This window comes from Anoplopoma fimbria, chromosome 24, assembly GCF_027596085.1.
Source record: "Anoplopoma fimbria isolate UVic2021 breed Golden Eagle Sablefish chromosome 24, Afim_UVic_2022, whole genome shotgun sequence".
Classification (NCBI taxonomy): domain Eukaryota; kingdom Metazoa; phylum Chordata; class Actinopteri; order Perciformes; family Anoplopomatidae; genus Anoplopoma; species Anoplopoma fimbria.
Window position 1 is genome coordinate 11,826,353 of NC_072472.1, and position 22,944 is coordinate 11,849,296.

Here is a 22,944-nt window from a genome sequence, read left to right on the forward strand (position 1 = left end):
AGCTCACTGTGCCATGGAAAGATGCTGCTAAAGAAAAAAGGATATGACAAAAAGGGAAGCTCGGGCATGCTGAGCTGGCAGCTGAAGCCAGAGCTGAACATCAAGGCTGGAAAGTCTGCGAGCGCCCCATGAGAGCTGGATGTGTAGCAAAGCGTTTGCTCGGGGAGTTGGGGATTCATTGTCAGAGATTTCATCAGCACACAAATGCAACATTAGACACAAAAGGGCAGCCTGGGACTCTGATTGAAACTATATATTATCCCAGTTTTGTAACACACAAAAAAGCATGCTTTGGGTTGCTTTAAGCTTGTAGGGTGGGAAAACTAGAACGCTGTAGGACCAGTAATTCAAACTTTATTTCAAACCTGCAGTAACTGATTTGTTTGACAATTTGGGGTCAGCAGACAGAAGCTGGAAACAAATCTGACATATTATCTCCTTATAAAGTTGATGTGGCAAACTTGCAAACATCTAGTCGCTTATGTATGCTATATTGCAACTTCAAATCTAATATTCGCTCTCCTTGGTTTTGGTCTCCACCAACTCCTGAGGGAATTAAATATCTGGCTCTTAAACTGCTAAATGCTCCACTCTGTTCACCAGCTAGTGACTAACTTCGGTGCTGAGCAGGTGGTTTATATTTGGGATTTTAGAGCAGTTTTGCTGTGAGACTGATCCAAACAGTAAATTTATGGGCCTGAAAAGCTAAACAATGAGCTGAAAGAATCTGTAACGCTCCATAAAGCTGAGGGTAACTGCTGTCAAGGTTATTTCTCTGTCAGTCAACTACAAGTGAACTATTTCACAAGGGTCATGTGTTCCATTATTGATTTCAAAATGATTATAGCCTCTCTAACGTTCTCTGAAGCTCCCATACTGACTTTTACCCTTTGTGAAATAGTAGCTAATAATAAAAAACCTTCCATTATGTGTTTTATCTATGTACCTTGCATTTCTTTACATCATCTTGAGCAACCAACTGTATATTAAATAGTAAACTGCAACAGTTTCTGTCTTACACTTATCAGTTTGTTTGTTCATCATATAAGCTGTAACCTTTACAAGTCAATATGATCTATAATGAGAACTAGGCTAAACAGGATGATCCAGGCTGCGCTGCTTCAGGCAGTGGACGGTGATTTTTGAAATCCATGAAACCTCAGTTAAACTGTGTGATGTGACCCGATGACTAGGTCAGGGTATAGCAGATTATATTTAATAGAATAACAATTAACTGCTTACAAAAAATGGTAACTATAATCCTGAATAATTAGTGCAACAAGGCTGAAAGTCTCCAGTCAAGCTAGCACCTCTGTGAGCTCACTGCTAACTTTAGCATGCTGGTATAATGTTAAACATATTCACCACTTTGGTTAAGTGTGTAAGCATGCTAATATTTGCTAACTGGCACAAGATAAATGAAAAAGGTCCATGGCAACTCATCAAATAGTTGAGATATTTCAGTCTGGATCAAAATGGCCATCAGTTGAGCGCTAGCTGCTAGTGAACAAACAAAACATAGTAGAAATAACTCTGATTAAATCACCAACAGGATCACTCTAAAACATTTCTGAGGAATAAATGTACAGTATATAGTTTTAATTGTTATTGAATGTTTCGTAGAGAACATCGTAATGCTGACTTTAAGATAACAAATACTCTTTTAGAGTAAAGAAAGAGAAGAAGATTTGTATTGTTTTGTAGTTTTCAATCACTGTTGATACAAGTTTACATGATCATTTTTATTTAAATGCTAAAAATTCAAGGCTCATCCAACAACCAGTGTCAATGAATACTTAAATCCACAAATACCACAAATAAAAACATCAACTTCAACAAAATGTCTTCAGTAAATAAAAATGTTTTTTTGATTTTTCTCCTTTACCAGAAAAACATAAACGATACAAAAATACAAGCACAGCAAAAGTATTAACAGGAGGTCAAACCAAAAGGTAAAGGTCTGCTGTTCCTCAGGGAAATGATTTTCAGTGTGTACGACGCAGGATAAAGAGCGGGCATTAGAGATAAAGTGGGGAATTATAATATTTTTTCTTTTTGTCTTACAAAATGATACAATAGAGGATACAATAAGGGGTCAACCACATCAGACATCACGAGATAATCCTATCCATTTAGTTTGGAGTATTTTTCAATCAAATGTTATACATCCATGCAATATCCTTTCTTCCATGACCTCCATCTAGCCTAAACAACTGAAACATGGTTCACAATGTTCCCTTTTCAGAGAATAGATAACACAAAAAAGACCAACCCAATGAAAAAAATGTTTCAAAAATTTGTTCAACAACAAAGTTCAACAACAAAAGCTGAATTGTCTTTTGACCTCCAGAGCCGTCCACAATGACGCAGACATCGTAGAAACCTTGCCTGATAGTCCAGGGTTAATCACATTTCCCCAGCCTCCTCTTAGGAATCAGTTTACATTAGGTTGTTTCATCTGAGATCGCTCGTGATGTTTGAGTTTGTGTCAAAGTATCGCTTCAGACGTACTGCTCTTTGGGAAAAGTGTACGCCGCCACTCCCGGGGGAGGAGAAGACAGACCTGGTACTGAGGGGTATTTAAAGATGGCAGTGGTGTGTGAAGGAGGAGAGAAGGTGTTTTTTGGCGTGTTGGTGCCGCTGCTACTGGATGCAGTGGGTGGTAGTGAAGACTGGTAGGGCTGTTGGGGCAGAAACGAGAGAGGAGGCTTGATGGGGGGGGAGTAGGGCTCCGGGTAGTCCTCCTTGTTGCAGGCCAGTCTGTAGCTAACATAGTCCGCCGTGTTTGGAAGCTCTTCATAAAACCGACCTGAGTGCTGTGGAGAAATGAGAGACACAAAGATGTACCCAAGTTAGAAACAAACAGATGTACTGTACATGCATGCATATAGTACTTGTACTTGAAGGTGTGCAATGTTTTTATGAGTTGGTCCGCCTCTCTCTGTTTCCCTCATAGGTCAGCACTGTTCAGATGGTTTAGAACTGGCCAACACTGCAAAATTCACATCCATGCAAAGCACTCTACAAACAAATGCTTTGATCTCACAGATATCACTGAAGTGAAGTGATTTCAAATAACATTTTGTAGTTGTAAACGCTGTTATCACCGAAGCCCTTACATAAGTAAATTATTAGAGTTGAGAGCTGTTCACAAAACTGCTAAGACCAACTTTGAGTAAGGAAGAAAGTGAGGGGTGGGTTGGTCTCGATGCTATGAATGACATCATGTTTTTGTGAGTAGACTCACTATGTCCACAGTGATTGTTTAACAGGTGACCAATCTGCATCGGTGAATGTGAAATAAAATATTCATCAATACACAGGACTCAATTAAATAAAATTTAGATAGAGAGATACTGTTGTTTTCTGTTGTAGTTTAGCATTATGTTTTATTATTATCAGCTATCAATGACTGCTGTATTGTACAGCTAAGACCGCTTCAACCAGCTGGCAGTAGCATTAATTTTTTTTCTCTATTATACTATATTGCAATTTAGTGTGGACCTGCCAAAAAAAATACCCACCTCAATTTAACAAAATGTGAGCAAACATTATTTCTTCAATTTATCACAATGGAAATTCTTTGAAAATTCAATAAGTTAAGGTACAAACAAAACCAATAGATTACCTGGATATCATCTGCTGGTCGTTTCCTTATCGGCTGGGACAGTTTTCTGGACGGAGAGTCATTTCTGAGCAAAGACAATAAAGGTTAGGTTGAGGACGTTAATAGAGGATGCAAAGCATGTTTGGACGACGGAACATTTACGTACGAGGTGTTGCCTTTTTTACTTCTTATTTTGAGCACCAGTACGGTGATAGTTATGCCCATGAGAACTCCAGCAGCCAGTAGTAAGGCGACTACGCTGATGACATCACCAGTTGCGATCTGCGGTAGAGGCTTTTCTAGAGAGAAAACACACGCAGAATTCAAACAAACACATTTCTTGTTTACAGTAGCTTTAGGGTGATTGTGAAATCAAATGACCCCAGACTCCAGGTAAACATACCTATAATGCTGACCTCCACAGAGCCTGATCGTGTCCCGATGCTGTTGGTTGCATCACACACATAGGTGCCCTGCAGGTCATACGTAAGCGGCCCTTTAAGGGTCAGGACGTTGTCTCGGATCTCAGCATTGCTTGGTATGGAGCCATTAACCCTGCAGAACATACAGATAATAAAACTCAAGTTCAAAATCAAGAAGTTCCCACGAGTTGTGAAACATTTTGTCCATGTGAATAACATTTTCAGCACTTTGTGGTATTTATCCCATTTCCCAGAAGATAGAATTAACAAAAGGGAACAGATAACAACAAAATTGTCTTACAGTTCTGATGAACAAGCTACAATTGCTACAAATTGCAACCTATCCATGTGTGACTGTTGCAGTATACAGCCAATTCAAACCAGTCAAACATAGAACAATAAGCCCATTGTATGTGCAGGAAGCCATCCATATCACAAGTACAGATGTCTAGGAGTTAATTGGGGGAAAAAATCAATGATAGAGGCAAAAAAATACAACTTTAAGTACAAACAATTCACAAAAAGAAAGGCAAGCAGAAGATGTGTTATTTGCTGGTTCATTCCTATAATTGAGGGCACTTGTAAAATAAACCCAAAATAGATTCTTGCTTAAGAAATGGCAAACAAAAGTTGCTGGGAAGGACAGAAAAAACAGATTTTGTTATATTATCATGTCTGATTTAAGTAAATGTGAGTGAAACACAAGCAGAGTTGTACTTACAGTCTCCACTGGTACAGAGAGACGGCTGGGTTGGCATCAGCTTGGCAGCTCAGCTGGACATTTTCTCGGTTCAGGTACCAGTTTCCATCAAACCCATCCACCGAAACATCTGGCTCATCTGGTGTCAACACATACAAATAACAAAAAATGAGCTTGTAATTACCTATAAAGTCATGAGCTCATGGGCCTCATTCACAACCTGTTTTTATGAAGAAATTTCTTCTTAAAATCTAATTAAAAAATAATAGTTTTTCGCATTTTGTTCATTTAATGTCGGCTCTTCCCATCATTGTGAAGCTGAATTCATCAATCTTAGGATTGTTAACGGTTGTTATGGTGTTCACTTCTTTCAGAAGTACCTCCACTTCTGAGCTATTGTAGTTTTTCTTTTTCATTTGTAGTCTGGTGTTCCACCCGCTTTAAGACTTTTGTTTGGGCGTTTCACTTTCTACATGCACACACAGCCCCAGGGCATTTACTGATTAGATTAGTGCACATTAACTTGCAAGTGCTTTCAATTTACGAGGACAATGGGATTCATCATCATAAGAACACAAGTACAAAAAATTATACGGTTTGCAAACATGTCATAAATCTGACATTGATTTTTCGTCAGACCTTTTTCAAGAACAAATTAAAGAAAAAAGCCAATTGTTTTGTGTGAAAATAGACACTTACACTGGATATCGAGGGTGACGCTGTCAGTGAAAACCTCCTCGTTGTAGCTGGTGACGCAGGTGAGCGTCTCCTTGTGTGTTTCTCTGCTGGGCACCAAAACATAGTCACTCTGAACAGTGAACGTCCCGTCTGAGTTCTTGTACTCTCGGGTGGTCGCTTCTCCTGGTACCCTCGTCTCCCATCTATGGGCACAGAGATACATCCATGTAGGCTGCTTTGTAGTTAACTGGGGTTCAAACAACTAGGGCAGCTCGGTACACATGCTGTAGTAAAACTCTTAAAAAGGAAGGGGGAATTCTCAAGAGAAGAATTCTCAAGAGAGAAAACTCTTCTTCTTATACTACAGCACACACACACGCACCTGATGGTACCGGCTGGTTTTCCGTTGGCAGAGATGCAGGTGGCCACCGGTGTTTTCAGATTGGATGAACGAGCCACAAGCGTCGGTGTGGACAGACTCATCTGAGTTGTTGGGCGGACTGAGGGAATGAAAATTAAAAAAAAGACATTAATCTGGCATTAGAATGTTTTTAAGCATGATAATAATATAATGTTTAACTCACGACAGCTGTACGAGGTGCTGACAGGTTAAACCTTTAACTTTGACTCTACAGTAAATATGAACAGTAGTCAACAACCCCTCTGAACTTTATTTAACAAAATACATTTGCACATATTTTAGTATAAGCTAATTTTAAAGTCATCACAATAAGAAAATATTTCTGGATTCAGAAAACTGTAGACAATATTTTTTAAAGTGTGAAAGTTTATTCTTGACCTGGGAAAAATGCAGTAGTTTGATAAATAAATAAAAACTTAACTAGTTCCTCAAATTAAACATTGCTAAAGTAATGAGGAATGTATTTGTCATTCAACACCTTAAATGAGACTTCATTTACATACATACATATACATACATTTTTGTAAATAAGCGTACTTGCTTTACATGCCGAGAGTTAAATTAGAAGGTCAAAGGCACTCTAAATCTACCAACTAGCACCCCTTTAAAACGTACTAATTAAAACGTTATATCTTGAATGTTTAGTCCGTACAACAACTGTAATGTCACATTTAACATCCTCCATCATTTTTGAAAAGGAAAATCTGTATTTCACATCAGGATCACATGATCACAAATCAGTCTTACCGTAGACGGTGAGGTTTACAGTGTTTTCTCGGTTCCCTGCAGGGAACGTGGTGTATTCACAGATGTAGGTGGACTCGTCTGAGAGGCGGAGCGAGGAGAAGGTGATGGTGGTGTCTTCCAGAGTCGGAGTTCGACGCTTCACTGCTACATTCTTGAAGGTGACACGGTCCCTGTACGGCGGGGCCACGGACACACCCAGGGACGGATTGGCGATCGCCACGTTCTGCTTAGTGCCGTTCACCAGCTTCTGCCATGTTACCTTGAGAAAGAAGAATGGATGACATGGGAGAAGTACATGATGAGAGGAAGCGTGTCTGATATGGACCAAACACACCTGAATGGTTATGAAGACAGGCAGTGGTCTCAGCCCATTAACTACATTGCATATTGCATATGAATATTTAACTATTAATGGCCATTATCAAAGGCAAACCACCTATTCTATCTGACCACACAGATGATTATCAAACTTTCATTTGTCATTGTTAAGCAGTAATACAGTTCGGTGCAGGGATTTTTCTTGATTTTAAAGCCTCACTGAAATTAAATAGAATTCCTCAACAGCGGGAAATCATGTCATTAGGAATCATAGCAAGTAATAATAAATATAGATAACTGGCTTATACAGGCGAAGTGCTGGAATGATCCCTAAAATGTATTCATCTTTCTATCCTGGGACACGTTCGATGATTTTGAAAGTGGCCTCTGTTTAGAGAGACTTGTTGATATTTCTTTAAGGTTAGGGCAGAACATGTTTATGTGCACTTAAATAGGTTGTAAATGATTTAAATCAATTTTTAGAAGGGTTATGGTTTGGGTTGCTCAATACCTGAGAGATTTTGACAGGCGGCAAGCTGTTGATGAACCGACATCGGAGATCCACCTTTGAGCCAAGATACCCCCACTTCCCATCATCCATTTCAACACTCTGGCCATTTATTCCTGAAGAAGAAACACAAGAGGTAAAGACGTTAAAAAAACTTTAACTTACGCTGGGCATACGCACGTCGTACGCACACATACACACGTTGGCAGCATCAGACATACGTGGTCTAAGCTGTTCACAGTCAGCACCGCATATCGGACTGATAGAGTGAGCTGAGCTGTCAAAGGTGATAGATTTCAGCAGCGTGAGAGGTGTGCTGAGGTTAAAAGGTTGTGGATTAAAGTGAGGTATAAATAAGCGTGATTTGTTTGGTTACTGTTCCCACTGACTTACTGATCCCCTTCGACAAATCCACAGCATGTACACCCACTTACATGAATCACGTGTGTTTACTTTTGTTCGGCAGATAAACTGTAGTAACATGTGTATTCTGGTAGGTTCATTAGGAATAAATGTATTGTTATTCATGAAGGAGGCTTAATAAATTGAACTAAACAGCTCAGAACAATGGGTGCTCTCATTCTCATACACACATGGGTGAACACACACACACACACCAACACACACACAAAGATACCTTTCATTCTAAATATCTCAATCACTATACATTTTTAATTAAACAATCAATATGTCTTTATCAATGCTCACCTTTTAAATGATGAAATCCTTTTACTTTTTATAGTTATTTGATTTTAAATCCCCTGTTCCTCTTTGCATGGCAGCAGCCAAAAAGTATATATTAAATATTAATAGAATAAAAGATAAGTTCTGAAGAGATGGAAATGCACTCATCCAAGTATAACTTTGGCATAAAGTTTCTAAGATATAAAGTAATTTCATCATATGTATTTGAAATGTAATCAGTTTTAAAGACTTTATTTGTAGGGTTTTTCAATTTATAGGGGAAAAATATACATTGTTAATACAGTCACATCTTTCATCCCAACATACTTGAAACCTGGTTAATACTGACTCATAATACCAAAATAAAAGCGTTGCAACATATAGAGAGGTGAAGTCCTGCCCCTTTCGATGGACCGCCATGGGACCTAATTATGGAAAAAATGAATAGAATAGTCAACAGCGAGAGAAAAATTATGTTTTGATCCCCTTAGGATTGTTCCATGAATTACACAAGTTTAAGAACATTTTGAAAGTCAATAAAGTCACATTTTGTCGTGAAACTGTTTAATTATAAGACTGTAAAAATACATAATTAGAAAGACTACACAACCAAAGTCGTGTAGCTGACTTCTCTCACTGAAGCTATGATGCCTTTGTGTTTCATACCGTGATGTACTAACACAACGACTGGTCTTGCTCGGTCTTTCGCTCCACGGCTGATAAAAAAAGTCGCTCGGTAAATGACATCCGGTAGAATAATGTAACAATTGTGCATGGATATAGATAATATAGACAATAAAGTCCCATGGGGGACTTAACCTCTCTGTAGCAATCACACACATTACCTTCACAAATGAGATGATCATGTGATCTCTTTTTTTGCTCCCAGGATATATTTGGCATCCCCTTTTGATAAAACAATAATGTAAAGTAGGCATCTTATCAGAGTCCCACAACGGGGAATGAAAGACAATAGGTTGCATATATAGAAATATGTAAGTGATGGAGCAGTAAAATGTTGGCCACTCAATAAATGTCATTATTGAAACAGCCATTTCTGACATTACTGTAAAATATGCTGTTAGTTTAGTCAGCTGGTCACTTTTAACTGGACTGGAAATGAAACTACATGAACACAAAGCTGAATTAGACGGTATGAGTGTAACCCATACCCAGGGGTGATTTCTATGTTTGAAATATTGTATTTTTAAATAAGCTGACACAATAAGGCACTTTAGTTCATGGTTCATCATGTAATCCAATATTTCTGTGTTATTGATCAGTCCATCAGTGTTCTCGGCTCTTTCACAGAGGCCACCGACCATAAACATCCTGGGCTGACAGCCTCAAAACTAAAGCTGTTCATCTCTCTGACACGGTCCTCTTGCTAAACAGGAAGTAATGCTTTCACCATAAACTTTGTTTTGGAATCCTAGTATTTCATTAAAAGCTGTGTAGAGGTTTATTATCAGGAAGTATACCAGTAGCAAATACATCATATATTTTTATGAAATATGAATTACAGTTACATGGTTTTTTTTCGTAGTTTAGCATGATCCGTCTAATGTTTTTCTTGTTTTGTTTCCCTTTGGGTATTGCTGGAATAGTTTAAGTAGGCTGAAAGTTACATGTAACATGACTTTTCATAAAAAATGCAGCAAAACGACATATGTTCACGTTTAAGTGACCGAAATGTCGGCAGTCGGGTTTCGTGTAATGTAGGCGGCGGGTATTGAAAAGGAAGAAGAATGTGTGAAATAAAAAAACACAATATCTCTGGTTCTGCTATATCCATTTTGATCCTTTTCTTTTTTAAAGTGTCTATCGTGAGTCCAACAATAGAAGTGCGATGCTAAATGTAAAGTAGTCAGATGATGAAATTCTAGATTTCTTTGTTTAATTTGAATAGCTTGTAAATAGCCTCGACAACAACACCATCAAACTACAGTATGTTTCCTCTCTCACTATCGTCACTATCCATGAGGAATGTCTGCACAACCAACACTCTCTCTACTGACAAAGCTTCATGTGGGGTGAGGGGTCAATTCTGGATCCTATCCTGTTCTCTGTGTACCTGATATGCCTCGGCCACATTGTTTCTTTATATTTTTTATCATTGTTGATGACACACAGTTATATCTCTTATTAAATCCCAAAGCAACCTTAGCGTTTCAATATAAATATAAGAAATGTAAAATTGACCCAGATTTTGTTAATATATGCAGAAATACCCAAACTTGACTCGTCCCATCACTCAAAACAATAAATCTACTGTTACAAATCTAGGTCTTCCTCTGAATTTTGAGCATAGTCGGAATTAATTTCGTCAGCCCAGCTTCTTTTTAGGAAAGTAACTTTACAATGCTTTTCCTTCAGCCTAAAACTTAGAAAAAAAACCATCCATGATGTTACCACATCACAGCTCATAACACCTGATTCACCTACTGGCTCGACTCCAACTGGTCCAGGTCTCTGCAGCAAGACTTTTCACAGGACCAAGACGTATGCCATACATTCCATTGATTCTTTCAATTGCCTACCAATTAGTTAGGATAGATATTTTAGATTTTAGTATTTAAATACAGGCTATTACAATACCAGGGCCCTGTCTACTTAAAAACCATTGGAACTGCTGTCTTTATATTAATCTTCCCTCAGTAATAATTACATCAAATTAGATTTTTAACTCGTTACACTAGAGAGAGACTGAGAAGAAGTCTGCAAAAATGTTAGATGAGAGCAAAAAGTTTGTTTAGATTTAGATCTGTAGACCATGACCTGCTCATACAGGGGTCTTGGGATCTAATGCAAGAAGTGGCATCGAATTCCTGAATCACATAAGAAAATCCTTCCACAATGAGCCGAATAAAGGTCGACTACAGTCTGAGCCTGTGCGAGAACAGAAAGCCAATCAGCACTGAAATAAATTGAAGAATTGAGATCTTTGCAAACTCTCGAATCTCTCTAAGCACTGGGCTGTAGATTGATTCATATAATTCAATATCCATAAACTGGGAAAGGTCAAACACCTGGGGAATCCGCAATTTTCTCACAAGACTGTACTTGTAAATTACAATAAGTTAAAATTGTTTTACTTGAAGCTGTCTTGAAGTTTAGTTCTGACAAAAGTAAACAGAACGCTATAGTTAATACTGTTTATTCTGTGCAGTTTGAATATCACCCTGTGCTCTTAAAATTGCAAAAACATTGCTTTGCTGCCACCTGCAAAAATAAAAATTATTTGAAAGAATGAGTTGATGATTTTGCTGGTTTCAAAGGTACTGAGCTATAAAAGATTTCAAGAAAAAAATACAAATTCATCTGATGGCAGACTTAATAATGACATTTATTCTAAATTGATTTTGAGACACGAAATGCACAGATTTACGGTGAAAAGGCCTGAGAAACACAACACGAAAACAAAGCCTCAATTAATTTATGATGATTAGAGAATGTATTATCTTCTACTTTAATAGATTTGTTTTGGCTGGTCTTATAATATGAATCTGTACAAAAACATTTAATATACAAAATCGTATTTGGTATATATGGAGCATGTGTGCAAGTTGTATGCATGCAAACATGCACACAAAAGCTTAGAAGTGTAGACAAACCTCTGAGGACCCATCTGCGCTGCTGACATCAATCATCAAAGAGAGCACAATCTGAGCCTCATGTATTTTGTTATATTAATGCGTTTAATAGTTTTGTATTAGAGCTGCAGTTCACCTAAAAATCATTGTGTGTGCTTGTGAGGGTCGTTGGGAGGGTAGGAGGCCAGCAGTGTGAGTAGATTACAGCATTTAGGATATTAAAGTGCATCTGCATCATAGTCCATTTGCTGCTATACATATGGACAGCTCCCTATTTCAAAATGTTTTTGTGGAAATACTTTGAAGATTCAGTCGTAACAAATAGGTTCTTGCATGTTTTTAAACCTCCATGCCTATGTGATCATCAGTGATATTGTTGTCAAGACAACCATTTAAAACACGTTTTTCTAATATTTACAAAAAAATTCATAGGAGTCTATTGTTAATTCTAGGATTCTGATTGTGCCACAATACTACATAAATACTTCATGTGAATCAAGTTACATTTTAGAATATAACTGAGAGAAGAGTTGCTGTTATGAGAGTCTGTGAGGCTCAGTTTCATCAGGTTCAGCCTTTTATTTAAGTAGTAATCTGCTACATTCTCAATTTGCTGAAAAGCAATCTTTCAAACTGTCCTTACTAAAACAGGAGATGGATGAATTTTTTTTGACATCTGTTAAAGATATAGTTTCACATTTTTGATAAATATGCTGAAAAAACATACAATATGTTTGAAGTTACAACCAGCGTCTGTTAGTTTAGTTTGGCACAAAGACTGAAATCAGCCTGTCTCTGTCAAACATTAACAAAACCTGCATGTTAGCATTGTGAGATTAATATGATAATTAATTAATATGGGGAAACATAAAAACATGCTCCGTAAATACAGATAACCCACAAGACAGTCTGTAATTTCTACCAGTGCTGCTTTATATCAGTTAGGGAAAATACCTTTCACTTAGGCCTGATTTCTTTGTCTTAACCGTATACTTAATACACAAACACACACACACACGTATCCCACTGAGAGTCCCCCCTACTGAGTTCACTCGCTGAGCTGATTATGGGCTTTAGATGGTAACTGAACAGACAGAGAGCCCCCTAACTATGACTAAAAATCACACACACACTTTCATATCTCGTTCTTCCCACATCTCTCCCACCTTCCTCTTTTCCACTGTGTCCATTGACATTCTTCTATTGTTTAGACGATGGGAAATGACCTCAGCCCTCATGACAATAAACTATAAACAGCAGCACACTGGCAGGAGACGACCATGGGAACGTAGCAAAACAATAGCAATATTGTTTCACACTTGAATGTGCAACATGCAAAAACGGCGGAGCATCACAACGTGGTGTTGGGCATTTTGTTCGTATCCTGAGTGGATATCCTCCATCTTTCTTCATCATTCTCATTATATGAGGAGCCATTTTGAACCTTTTCTTGTATGTGTGAGAGTTAAACTGAGAGCCAGTGGAAGGTTTTGTTGTAGGCTTTTTGGATTAAGAGTTAACAGATGCACCTATACAAATTAAAGATATGATCATTGTTTTATTTATCCTTTATTTAAGCAGGAAAGCCTCATTGAGATTAGAAAAATCTGTTTTTGTCAAGAGTGTTCTGGCCACTGATACATATATAAAAGATTTTACCCTGGAAACAACCTAAATGGCACCTGAACATCTCCGTTAGTTAGAGCTGAATGAAACTAAAACTACTGCTAACATGCTCCTCATTACAATGCTAACATGCTGATGTTAAGTAAGAAAACTAAATTCACTAAACTTTGCTCATTAGCACTAATAAGAAGTACAGAAGAGGCTGAAAAGAACGTCATAAGTTTTAATAAGTATTGGACAAATTTGTTTTTTTTTTACTTTATGATGCCACTACATCTAAGTCAAGTGGTCACTAAAGTAACTAAAATTCATCTTGAGGGGGACATGAATATGTAACGTGGAAATCCATAAAGTAACCCAAAAATTGGAGACCTGAAGTGTGGAGCTGGAGGAAAAGTCAGGGGATCAACAAGGTCAGTGAGCAATCCGTTAAAAAGTTGAGATATCTCAATTAAAGTGACCTAGACACAGGCACAAATAGACAAACATTATCATCCATAGACATTTAAAACTTGCCTTAAACAATGAAACTAACACATCTAGATCCCAAACTATCACTTAATCAGCAGCCATAGAATGTATTCAGACAGAATTAAGAAAGAATAAAGGCTTTTTAAAATGTATTCTTCATCTAAACACGGTAACCTACATCTAAAAATGTTTGAGAAAATCAAATCAACTGTTTTGGCACATTGGCACCAAACCAGTATTTCAATTATTTGCAAATATACCTCTTAGACTAAAAATATGAGGCTGACGTCATTATCCACAGTGGTGGTGTTAATAAAGATCATACCATTAAACTGCAAGGTTTCAAAGCTGAACACACTCACATTTACCTTCAGCAATCAAAAGGCCACGGATTTGAAAAAAACTGAACTCATGCGACAGACTAGAAAATGAAAAACCCCAGAGAGAGAAAGAGGAGAGCACAGATTAACTGTTTAATCTTTAGCCTTTCAAATCTGTGATTGATCGGGGATTACACACTGTGTTTATGTCTTTGGCCTTGTGACTTTGTACAATGTAGGGGAAACTGAAGCCCAGCGTAGACCAACTGACACACAGGCACAAAACAGACACAATGCTCAGACTAAAACTTTGCTGTTGCAAAACTACGTGCAGCCTGAAAGTGACAGAGATTTAGAGGCTTGTGATACGTCTGTATGCCCGTTTCTGCTATTAGGCTTTCATTTCACAAGACACATTGCAGTGAAAACAGGGGAAACTGAATTTTGGATATCCACTTTGCCAAATCATGTCTGCACCTCTCCATTTATTAAGATATACTCTGATTTTCCCCTAAATTGATTATGATCTATCATTGTTTTTGATTGGGATCTGTCTGTACATGCATGGATGCGTATGCGTGTTTGTGTGGGTGTGTAATCTCTGTGGCACTGTAGGAACGTGGAGTGTGCACTTGGCCGGTTTTCAGCGGGCAGCTCACAGGATTATGATGACTGTTGCTGCTGGGTCTGTTTTGGGACAGGGGAGGAGAATAAAAACCCAAGAGAGAGAGAGAGAGAGATGGAGAGAAATAAACAGAATGTCTGTGGAGAAAGATCAACTGATTGAGGGACAATGAAGAGTGTGGGGGGGGGACTTAAAACGGGCCGAATCTAGAGAGGGAAGTGCACAAACAACAGACAAACAAAAGAGGAAGAGGACAGAAGGGCTGTGTGTTTGTGCTGGATTATTTCTGTAGAGTAGCGTCTGTGTGTTCCAGCTGCAGATAGTGGATTATGCTAAAATTCACGAGGATGCCTGTCTGTCAGTCTCAGTCAGCCTTTTTTCGGGTCTCTCTGCGATGGAAGACTGCAAACTTATATGTGAAAACATCTCGATGATTGCCTGTGACAGCACTCGCATCACCCTGCTGGGGCACCCGCTGACAGACTCTCAGTCTGCACCTCCCAGGAAAAGACAGACACACTGCAGAGCAACAGTCAGCGGCCTGGGACTTGGCAGCGATCATGTTGTCATAGCCTTCCTGCTCCCTGTGTAGCTCTAATCCACTGCTCTGTCCTTTAACATGACAATCCCACACATGGCCCTGGCCTCACACTCAGAAATAACACATACACACATGTATGCACAGCAGCAAATTACTGCTCAACTATAGCACAGGGGAGGTGGTTTACCACTGACTGAGTGAAAAAAGCAATCACAGCAGATGTCACAGCGGCTAAACGCATCCATATGCTGCCACAATCGCTTTTGTCATTATGTAATATATATACCATCACCCCCCTTTTATTACACAGCCACAAGTTTGATGCTAGCTGCATGTTTGCCCCCAGCTTAGTGTGATTACACAGCTGCACCTGTTACAATGAGGCAAGAGTTACAGTCATTCAAACAAACACACACACACACACACACACACACACACACACACACACACACACACACACACACACACACACATAACAATGTTAGATGAGGGGATGCCATCTGCAGGGGCGGCCACATCTTAGTGTGATTACACCAGTGCACCTGCTGAAGGCGAGTTTAGTTTGACAACTGCAAGCGCCTGCTTTGACTTCTGCACTGATCGGGAGCCAAAGTCACATTGTTTCAGAGTTAAATAATTTGGGTATGAAGACGTTATGAAGTTTGATGTTCCTAAAACCAGCATAGTGGCTCTGAATTAAGCAAAATGGGTTGTAAGATGCTGACATGAAAACTGTAAAATTCACAAAAAGAAATTCAGGCACCTTATATGGGGTTTATAAACCGTAGCTATAGCTTTGGTTATCATTCATAAATCATTAGTTGATACTTCATAGATCAGTTGTAATAATAAGAACTATATCCCAAACCCAAAAGTTGTTCTTATTAATGGAGTGAAACTACAATAAATTATTTGTTAATACTTAATTCATTCAATTACAATCAATCAGTTACAACATATACACCATATGATTAATCAGAAAGTAACAAACCTTTTTTTTTGCCTACTGTACTTAAATGAAAAAAAGTCTTGAAATAAATATTTATATATGTAGCACTAATATGAAACTGACATAAGACACTATTAAGACTCATCAAAATAAAAGCCTAAATCTAAATACAACAATATAACTTCCATGCTCATAAAGCAGCAAACACCAAATTAAACTACAACAATTACGTTTTTATAATTATTATTCTATGATTTGAGTGTAACGTTACTCCCTTCTTTGTAATTGGTTTGGATTTGATACAGATAATTCTTTCACCTTGATTCACATGTCACATCACAATTAATTAACAGGTGTTGAGAAAACCAGAGCAACCTACCTGAAATAACACAAGTAGTTATCAGGAATATCCAAAATCCAGTGCTGTCCATGGCCAGACCAGCGTTGCCAGCTTCTCTCTGTGGTTAAATTCCCAGTGTGCAACTTGTTTTTACGCGTCCTGCCTCCCGGACTGAGCAGCGGGTTCAGCTTCAGGTCCGTCTGTCAGGGTCCGCTCAGGTCTCCATGAATGCAAAAAGCACACATTCCTCTAATTCACCATCAAATGTCTCTCAAACTTGACTCCGCACCCAGTGCCACTTTTTTTTTCCTTTTCTTTCTCCCACTCTAATACCGACTTCCCTAATGAAGCAGCAGTGTCTGTCTGGCTGAAGCTCGGCGGGGATAAAGCAGCTTAACGCGTGGGCAGATTATTTCCGAGATAGCCTTCCCCCAGTCCCGACCGACAGCTATCCTTCACTGTGTGAGGGCTGAGCCGACAGAGGGGGGGAAAGGTGCAGTTAGGTTCATTTAAAATGAGTAATATACTTAATATATGCAATTAGGGGCCCAGACAGGGACGTAGATACAGAAAATAGGTCCCATGGACTGAAGCCCCCCCCCAGACATTGTGGTGTTGAAGATATTATGATACCGGAAAACATGTGTGCAAGATTTAATAATTTTAGTGAGATAACATTTCTGATTGGGGCATTTGACTTAGGATAATATATATTTTGCCTCCGTCCCCCTGGGCAGGAAACGCTTCTGGCACAGCATATTCAGTCAGTAGGAAAATTTGAAGAAAATTTAAAAATAAACTTTTCCACAAGACTAGTATTACTAGGGGACCTCATGTTATTTAAAAATCACCCCCTACATCTGGGTTGTACAGCGCATAGTACTAGCGCATACTCAGATTTATTGACATTATGCCCCAGCTAAAATTCCAAGGCTCTAATTAACAATCCGCTTATATCAAAAATATTATACTATTTAATAATATAAATGTTATTATATTCTATTATATATGGCTATGTATACTCACGAAGACAAGTGCAAATGAGTCTCTGTGCTGATGAGGCTGCTGAATTTGCATCCAAATTGCTGTCAAAACATTCATTTATAACTGCCAACACAGCTTCCATTATTTTTGACCAGGAAATAGGCAGCAAAAAAAAAAAAGCTTGCCAAAAAAATTAAAAACAACCCCTCAATCACGTGATGCAAAAGTCATTAATTGTACCTAGAAATTATGTTTCTTCTCCATTAGACATCCCTGGCTCTGTAGATAATAAATGGATGGATGGAAAAGTCAATGAATACAAATTATAAAGCTGACACTTGTAGTCTATGTGGACAAATGGGTGTATTGCATGAAATTGTCCAAAATATGTTGAAATATCCAGCAATGTTGTATACAAACTGACATGCATTGAACAATTTACATGAAAGACAACATTAAGTGAGTATACTGTAAGAGTTTGACATTCATATGCACTGAAAACTACTGGTGAAAGGACATATGATTGCAGAATGGTTAGATCCTATAGCCTGCATGTCCAGGGGTTAGGTGATTTGAAGAGGAGGCGACCGCTGTAGGCAGGCGAGAAATGAAATGTGAAACTATAAATTTGCAGAAAGCTCTGGTAGAGTAGGAGGGAAGAGTCTGAGGCTTTGTCTGAATGTGCCTGAAGATGAAAGAGATGACATATGCGGCACCATGACAAAACTATCTGAAGCTAAAGAGAAATGTTTTCATAGCAGCATTCATTTTCCACACAAACATGTTGCTAATGCAAAATAGTTGCATGTTTATGACCATAATTCATATGAAACATGGTTATGATATCACTGGGGATCAGGGGAAGCAATGTTGTTAAAGGAAGCCACACAATATTCTTTATATTCACAATAAACTGAATAATTTAGCTGTATTTTTATTTGTTGAGGGAAGGATTACAGTTATTATGCTTTTTGAGAATATTGTATAAAAAAAGCCTTCTGTATCAAATTTGTCCCAGACAAAATTTTAACTTTTTAAATGGTATTATGTAACGTAATACTTTCAAAGATGGAGTTTACATGTTATCCCTTTGTAGGTTTCAGCAGGTTACTTATTCAGGCCACAGGCTGATGGTATTTTTGTGAGCAATCCACCTGAGTTATACTCTAGATTAACAAATAACCTGTCCAGATGTTTTCCTGCCCTCGTCTCAGAGCATTCTGGGAAAGGTGCAGTGCTCTGTGAGTAGGGCAAAAAAATATCTAATTGCTATTATTTTGACTGATATTTCCATTTTGATATGTTTGTGATATAATAGAGAATTATCATTTAAAAATAATTATTAAAATATTCATTATGGTGTCATTTTTAGTAGGATCTGTACCAAACAAAGATGTTTTCTTAAGTCTGTAGAATATTATGTGTAGACCAGGACATCTCTGCAGAAAGACACATTTTTTTTTGAAATGGTATTTCCACACACATTTTGCCTTTAATAAATATTGTGCCTCCTGAGATTTTAACATTGCACAAGGCCATATTGCGGTTTTAATAACATTTTGATAAATTTTGCAGCAATAAGTGTTGCTGGACTTATTTGAAAAATGCACGATAAATGAGGAGTCATTTTTTTGTAAGACATCATACGAACTGTTATATGAGGATACATTAAGGGAGTGATTACATTTTCCTAAGATTATAGGAAATACATATAATGTTCGACTTTATTCAGACATTTCATTACTTTTTTTTCCCAAACATATTTTTCATCTGTGTTGTTGTAGTATTTAGCTCTCTCACTTTCAAAAAAGTAGACTCTCATTGATGATTTTAGTAATATTCCTCCACATACAGCAACCGCTGAACTTCTCATGACCTACAACTGGCACCTTGTGATGTGTGCTGTGAATCTGCATCCTTCTTACTTTGTGAATTCCTATTACTGGCCTCAGGGTGGAAACACTGAGCCATTTTTACATGAGTCATTTGGTATGACAGTGCTAGAAATTTCCAGGGGATCACAAATTCACCCTGTGATGCATGCTTGTACTGTGCAAACAGTACAAAATCTCTTTATGTTCTCTAAAAATAATAATGTAAGGAGGTTAAGAGTTGTGTAGAGTTGGGTGCTTAAAAGACCACTCTAATCTCATTTATATTGTATGAGAGTAGCTTTAAAATTGGAAACCTGGGGGTAGCTACCACTTAAGGAAACATAAGGGAAAATCAGGACAGGAGTGGAGCTCCAGAAATGAGACAAAAGTGAGGAGAGGACCAGAGAGGAAAGGGAACAAGGTCATAACATGCCGCCCGTGAAAATGATGATGCTGACAGAGTTTTGCAGCCCTCCTGCTGCCCTCCGTCAGGCACTGCAGAGGAGCAAGACGAATCAGCGTTCTCTGGTCTCAGCCTCATCCCGCCCACTCTCTCCCTCCACCTCCCTGTTTCGCTCCCTCCTTGTCTCAGAAGTGTGATACTCTGCAGTGCTGCACACTGAAGCCACCAGCTGTTTATCCCCCACGCCGGACAAGAGCACGCAGGCAGGAGCTGCTACATCATCCAGCCCTGACAGGAGGTAAGACTCCTCACAGATGTTTAGCTGCAGCTCGGGGAATAGATATGAGTACTAGGGTCATATCAAGGAGACAAGGAATATGCTAGAACATTTTAGGTACGCATGGCATGACAACAGAAAATACCCACGTGAATTGTAAACATTAGCCTATGACTTTACATTTAAAACTCATTGTATAATATTAGACTTTTGATACCGATAGATGCAAAAGTGTGTAAAGGGAATCGGAAAAATGTGAGGAATAGAATAACAAGTGAGCAGAAAGAGAAAACATCTGTGCCCTCTATCACCTCGAATCATGTCCAGTCATTGGATTGGGCCACAGTTGGGCTCAGATCAAGTTCTGGAGGCAACTAGACGGACATTTAGATCAGATCATCCGAACAGTGTTAGCCCGAAATACTTTTTTGCTAGACCAAATTATGTTTTATTTATGTATTACTTTCCATTGGTATCTTTTTGTCCTTTTTCTTTTTTGTCTCCGTGCATGAGATTACAGTAAATAATATCATGACCTCAAATGGTTCATAACTCAATCTGGCGTCTCACTGCACCACAGCGGAGTGTTTCATTTCGTTTCTTCTAGAAGCTCTTTGTAATTTGCTTTTCTCTTTTTTTTCAAAGGTGGATGGGTGCTTTTCCATCATGGTCAAGTCACTGTTTGTGTTTGGAGTGCTGGGAGGTGAGAATTACTTACTCTTTATTTATTTTTGTTTCTCTGATACATGGAGACTTCCACTTATGCGCAAAATACTTATAATATGTTAGATATATCTTGTAACACTCTTTACCCTCTGTGTTTCTCATATGCTCTTCTGTGTTTTGCCCAAGTGTTGCTGATCCCAGCCAAGTGCTACCAGATATCCGTGTGCCTTGAAGACGATGAAGAGCTGAGAGTAGACTGTCTGACTGTCAAGCCCAAGTCCAACATGATAGACAGCTATGAGTTCTCCTGGTCCTTTGGAACCAAAGAATCCCTCATTAAGACCAATGTGTCCGGTTCATCGACAGATGGCCAGTTCAGCGGCAAAAGCTCCGTGGAGGAGCTGAAGCCTCACGGCTACAGAATGACCCTGAGCGGCTACAAAGACCAACTCCAACCCAACACCACCTTCATGTGCAAAATATCTGGGGAAGGTGCCAGTATCAATGTGGTGAAAGGTAGGAGGATTGTGTGTGTGTGTGGATCTGAGGCAGTGAGCATAAGAATAAGTGAGTGGGTGACAAGGTAAAGAGAATTTTAAAAACTGTTTTCTCCCCACTCTTCTTCCTCTGTAGATCAACTCCTCCCGTGTTCAGCCGTGAGCGTATTTCTGAAGAGCTCCTGCTCCTGGATCATTTGTCTCCTGCTCTTTTTCTATCAAACACACAGCTAAAAAAAAGCATGCAAGCTTGTGCTGGCTTATCCATATCTAACCACGCATCTGTCTACATCAAACATCAATCAAAAAACACCCACATTTTGATAAGATGTTGTCAATAGCTTGCAACTGTCTCTGTCTTTCTTTTCTTTTCCTCCCACTGAAATAATATAAACATGTTTTCATAACTCTCTTTGAACAGAAATAATGAAGATGACTCAACAAAAATGTTAAGAGATGTGCTTTTTGCTGCTGAGGCACACACAGCTGTATGTGTATAATACACTGAGTAACTTGTCATGGAAATATTACTTTGTAAGCTGCAGCATTTGTTTTCAATAAAGGGATGCTATTTAAAGTGAAATAGTGATTTGTCGTGAATTCAGTGTTGTTTATAGTGGGACATAACTGGGACACAGATTGAAGTAATAAGGACGGAGAGGGGAGGTTAATTGTGGGAATTCCCACTATTGTTATATAAATCTGTATTGTGGGAATGCTGAATTAGCAGCATTCCCATTATTGTGATCTGAATCTTTCAGGTGTATAGCTTCATATAAAAATAATTGTTTACTGGAAGCATATCATTTAATGCTGCAACGGCTACCATTAAGCTACGACTACTACTGCTACTGTTGATACCACTAGTACTACTACTGCTGCTACTATTACTATTACTACCGATACTTCTACAACTACTTCTACAACTAATCCTTCTACTACTGTTGAAACTAATACTATTAATAATACTGCTACTGATAAGACTACTGCTACTACTGCTGTCGTTATAACTATTGCTAATACTATAACTGTTGGTAGTCCAACTTCTATTACTGCTTCGACTGCAAATCCTGCTGCTGATACCCTGCTGGTTGTGGGGTAGTGGAGAGCAAGGTAGTTCTCCAATCAGAGGGTCAGTGGTTCAATACCCAGCTTCGGCAGTCGATGTGTCCATGGGCAAGACACTTAACCCCAAGTTGCTCCCGAAGTTCTTGCCATCGGTGTGGACTGGATGTTGCATGAATGTTAGTTAGAGTCTGATGGTGGCACCTTGCATAGCCTGTCATCAGTGGGTGAATAATATGTAATATATACTACTGATTGTAAGTCGCTTTGGATAAAAGTGTCTGCTAAATGACTGTAATGTAATGTAACTACTACTAATATTGCTATTCATTCGACAGTAAAACTGTTTAGCTTACAGCTTTTCATACCCAAATATTCAGCTCTTTTAGGACATGTATGCTTAATCTTTCTTGTTTCTACCTCTTATACTTTAAGAAATATTATTCTTTTTTTAATATTATCCCCCTTAACTTATTGTGGGAATGCTGATTCAGCAGCATTCCCACTTTAGTAAAGTTATCAAGTCACTTACTTGTTCTGGCTTATCCATATCTAACCACGCATCTGTCTACATCAAACATCAATCAAAAAACACCCACATTTTGATAAGATGTTGTCAATAGCTCGC

At 38.5% G+C, this 22,944-nt stretch overlaps 2 protein-coding genes across 2 annotated transcripts; one reads left to right on the forward strand and one right to left on the reverse strand.

Moving 5' to 3' along the window:
* Positions 1–1,778: 1,778 nt before the first annotated feature.
* On the reverse strand, positions 1,779–16,826 carry nectin1a (nectin cell adhesion molecule 1a). Its single transcript, XM_054626424.1, has 10 exons — positions 16,590–16,826; positions 7,405–7,517; positions 6,576–6,834; positions 5,790–5,907; positions 5,429–5,610; positions 4,751–4,868; positions 4,011–4,162; positions 3,774–3,906; positions 3,629–3,692; positions 1,779–2,816 (listed from the first exon to the last, which is right to left on the reverse strand). The coding sequence occupies exons 1-10, from the start codon at positions 16,639–16,641 to the stop codon at positions 2,502–2,504; spliced, it is 1,506 nt and encodes a 501-aa protein (XP_054482399.1). The 5' UTR covers positions 16,642–16,826; the 3' UTR covers positions 1,779–2,501.
* Positions 16,827–19,998: 3,172 nt separating this feature from the next.
* LOC129113989 (uncharacterized) lies at positions 19,999–21,873 on the forward strand. Its single transcript, XM_054626487.1, has 4 exons — positions 19,999–20,109; positions 20,734–20,791; positions 20,941–21,270; positions 21,388–21,873. Exons 2-4 carry the CDS (start codon positions 20,755–20,757, stop codon positions 21,483–21,485), a joined length of 465 nt encoding a protein of 154 aa, XP_054482462.1. The 5' UTR covers positions 19,999–20,109; positions 20,734–20,754; the 3' UTR covers positions 21,486–21,873.
* Positions 21,874–22,944: the final 1,071 nt, after the last annotated feature.

Excerpts from the sequence above, each read along its gene's own strand:
- nectin1a (XM_054626424.1), bottom strand. The coding sequence starts at position 16,641 with ATGGACAGCACTGGATTTTGGATATTCCTGATAACTACTTGTGTTATT. Across the intron at positions 7,518-16,589 it reads AACTACTTGTGTTATTTCAG|GAATAAATGGCCAGAGTGTT; the intron begins GTAGGTTGCTCT and ends TTTCTTCTTCAG. Across the intron at positions 5,611-5,789 it reads AAACCAGCCGGTACCATCAG|ATGGGAGACGAGGGTACCAG; the intron begins GTGCGTGTGTGT and ends CTGTGCCCATAG.
- LOC129113989 (XM_054626487.1), top strand. The coding sequence starts at position 20,755 with ATGGTCAAGTCACTGTTTGTGTTTGGAGTGCTGGGAG. Across the intron at positions 20,792-20,940 it reads TGTGTTTGGAGTGCTGGGAG|TGTTGCTGATCCCAGCCAAG; the intron begins GTGAGAATTACT and ends GTTTTGCCCAAG. Across the intron at positions 21,271-21,387 it reads CAGTATCAATGTGGTGAAAG|ATCAACTCCTCCCGTGTTCA; the intron begins GTAGGAGGATTG and ends CTTCCTCTGTAG.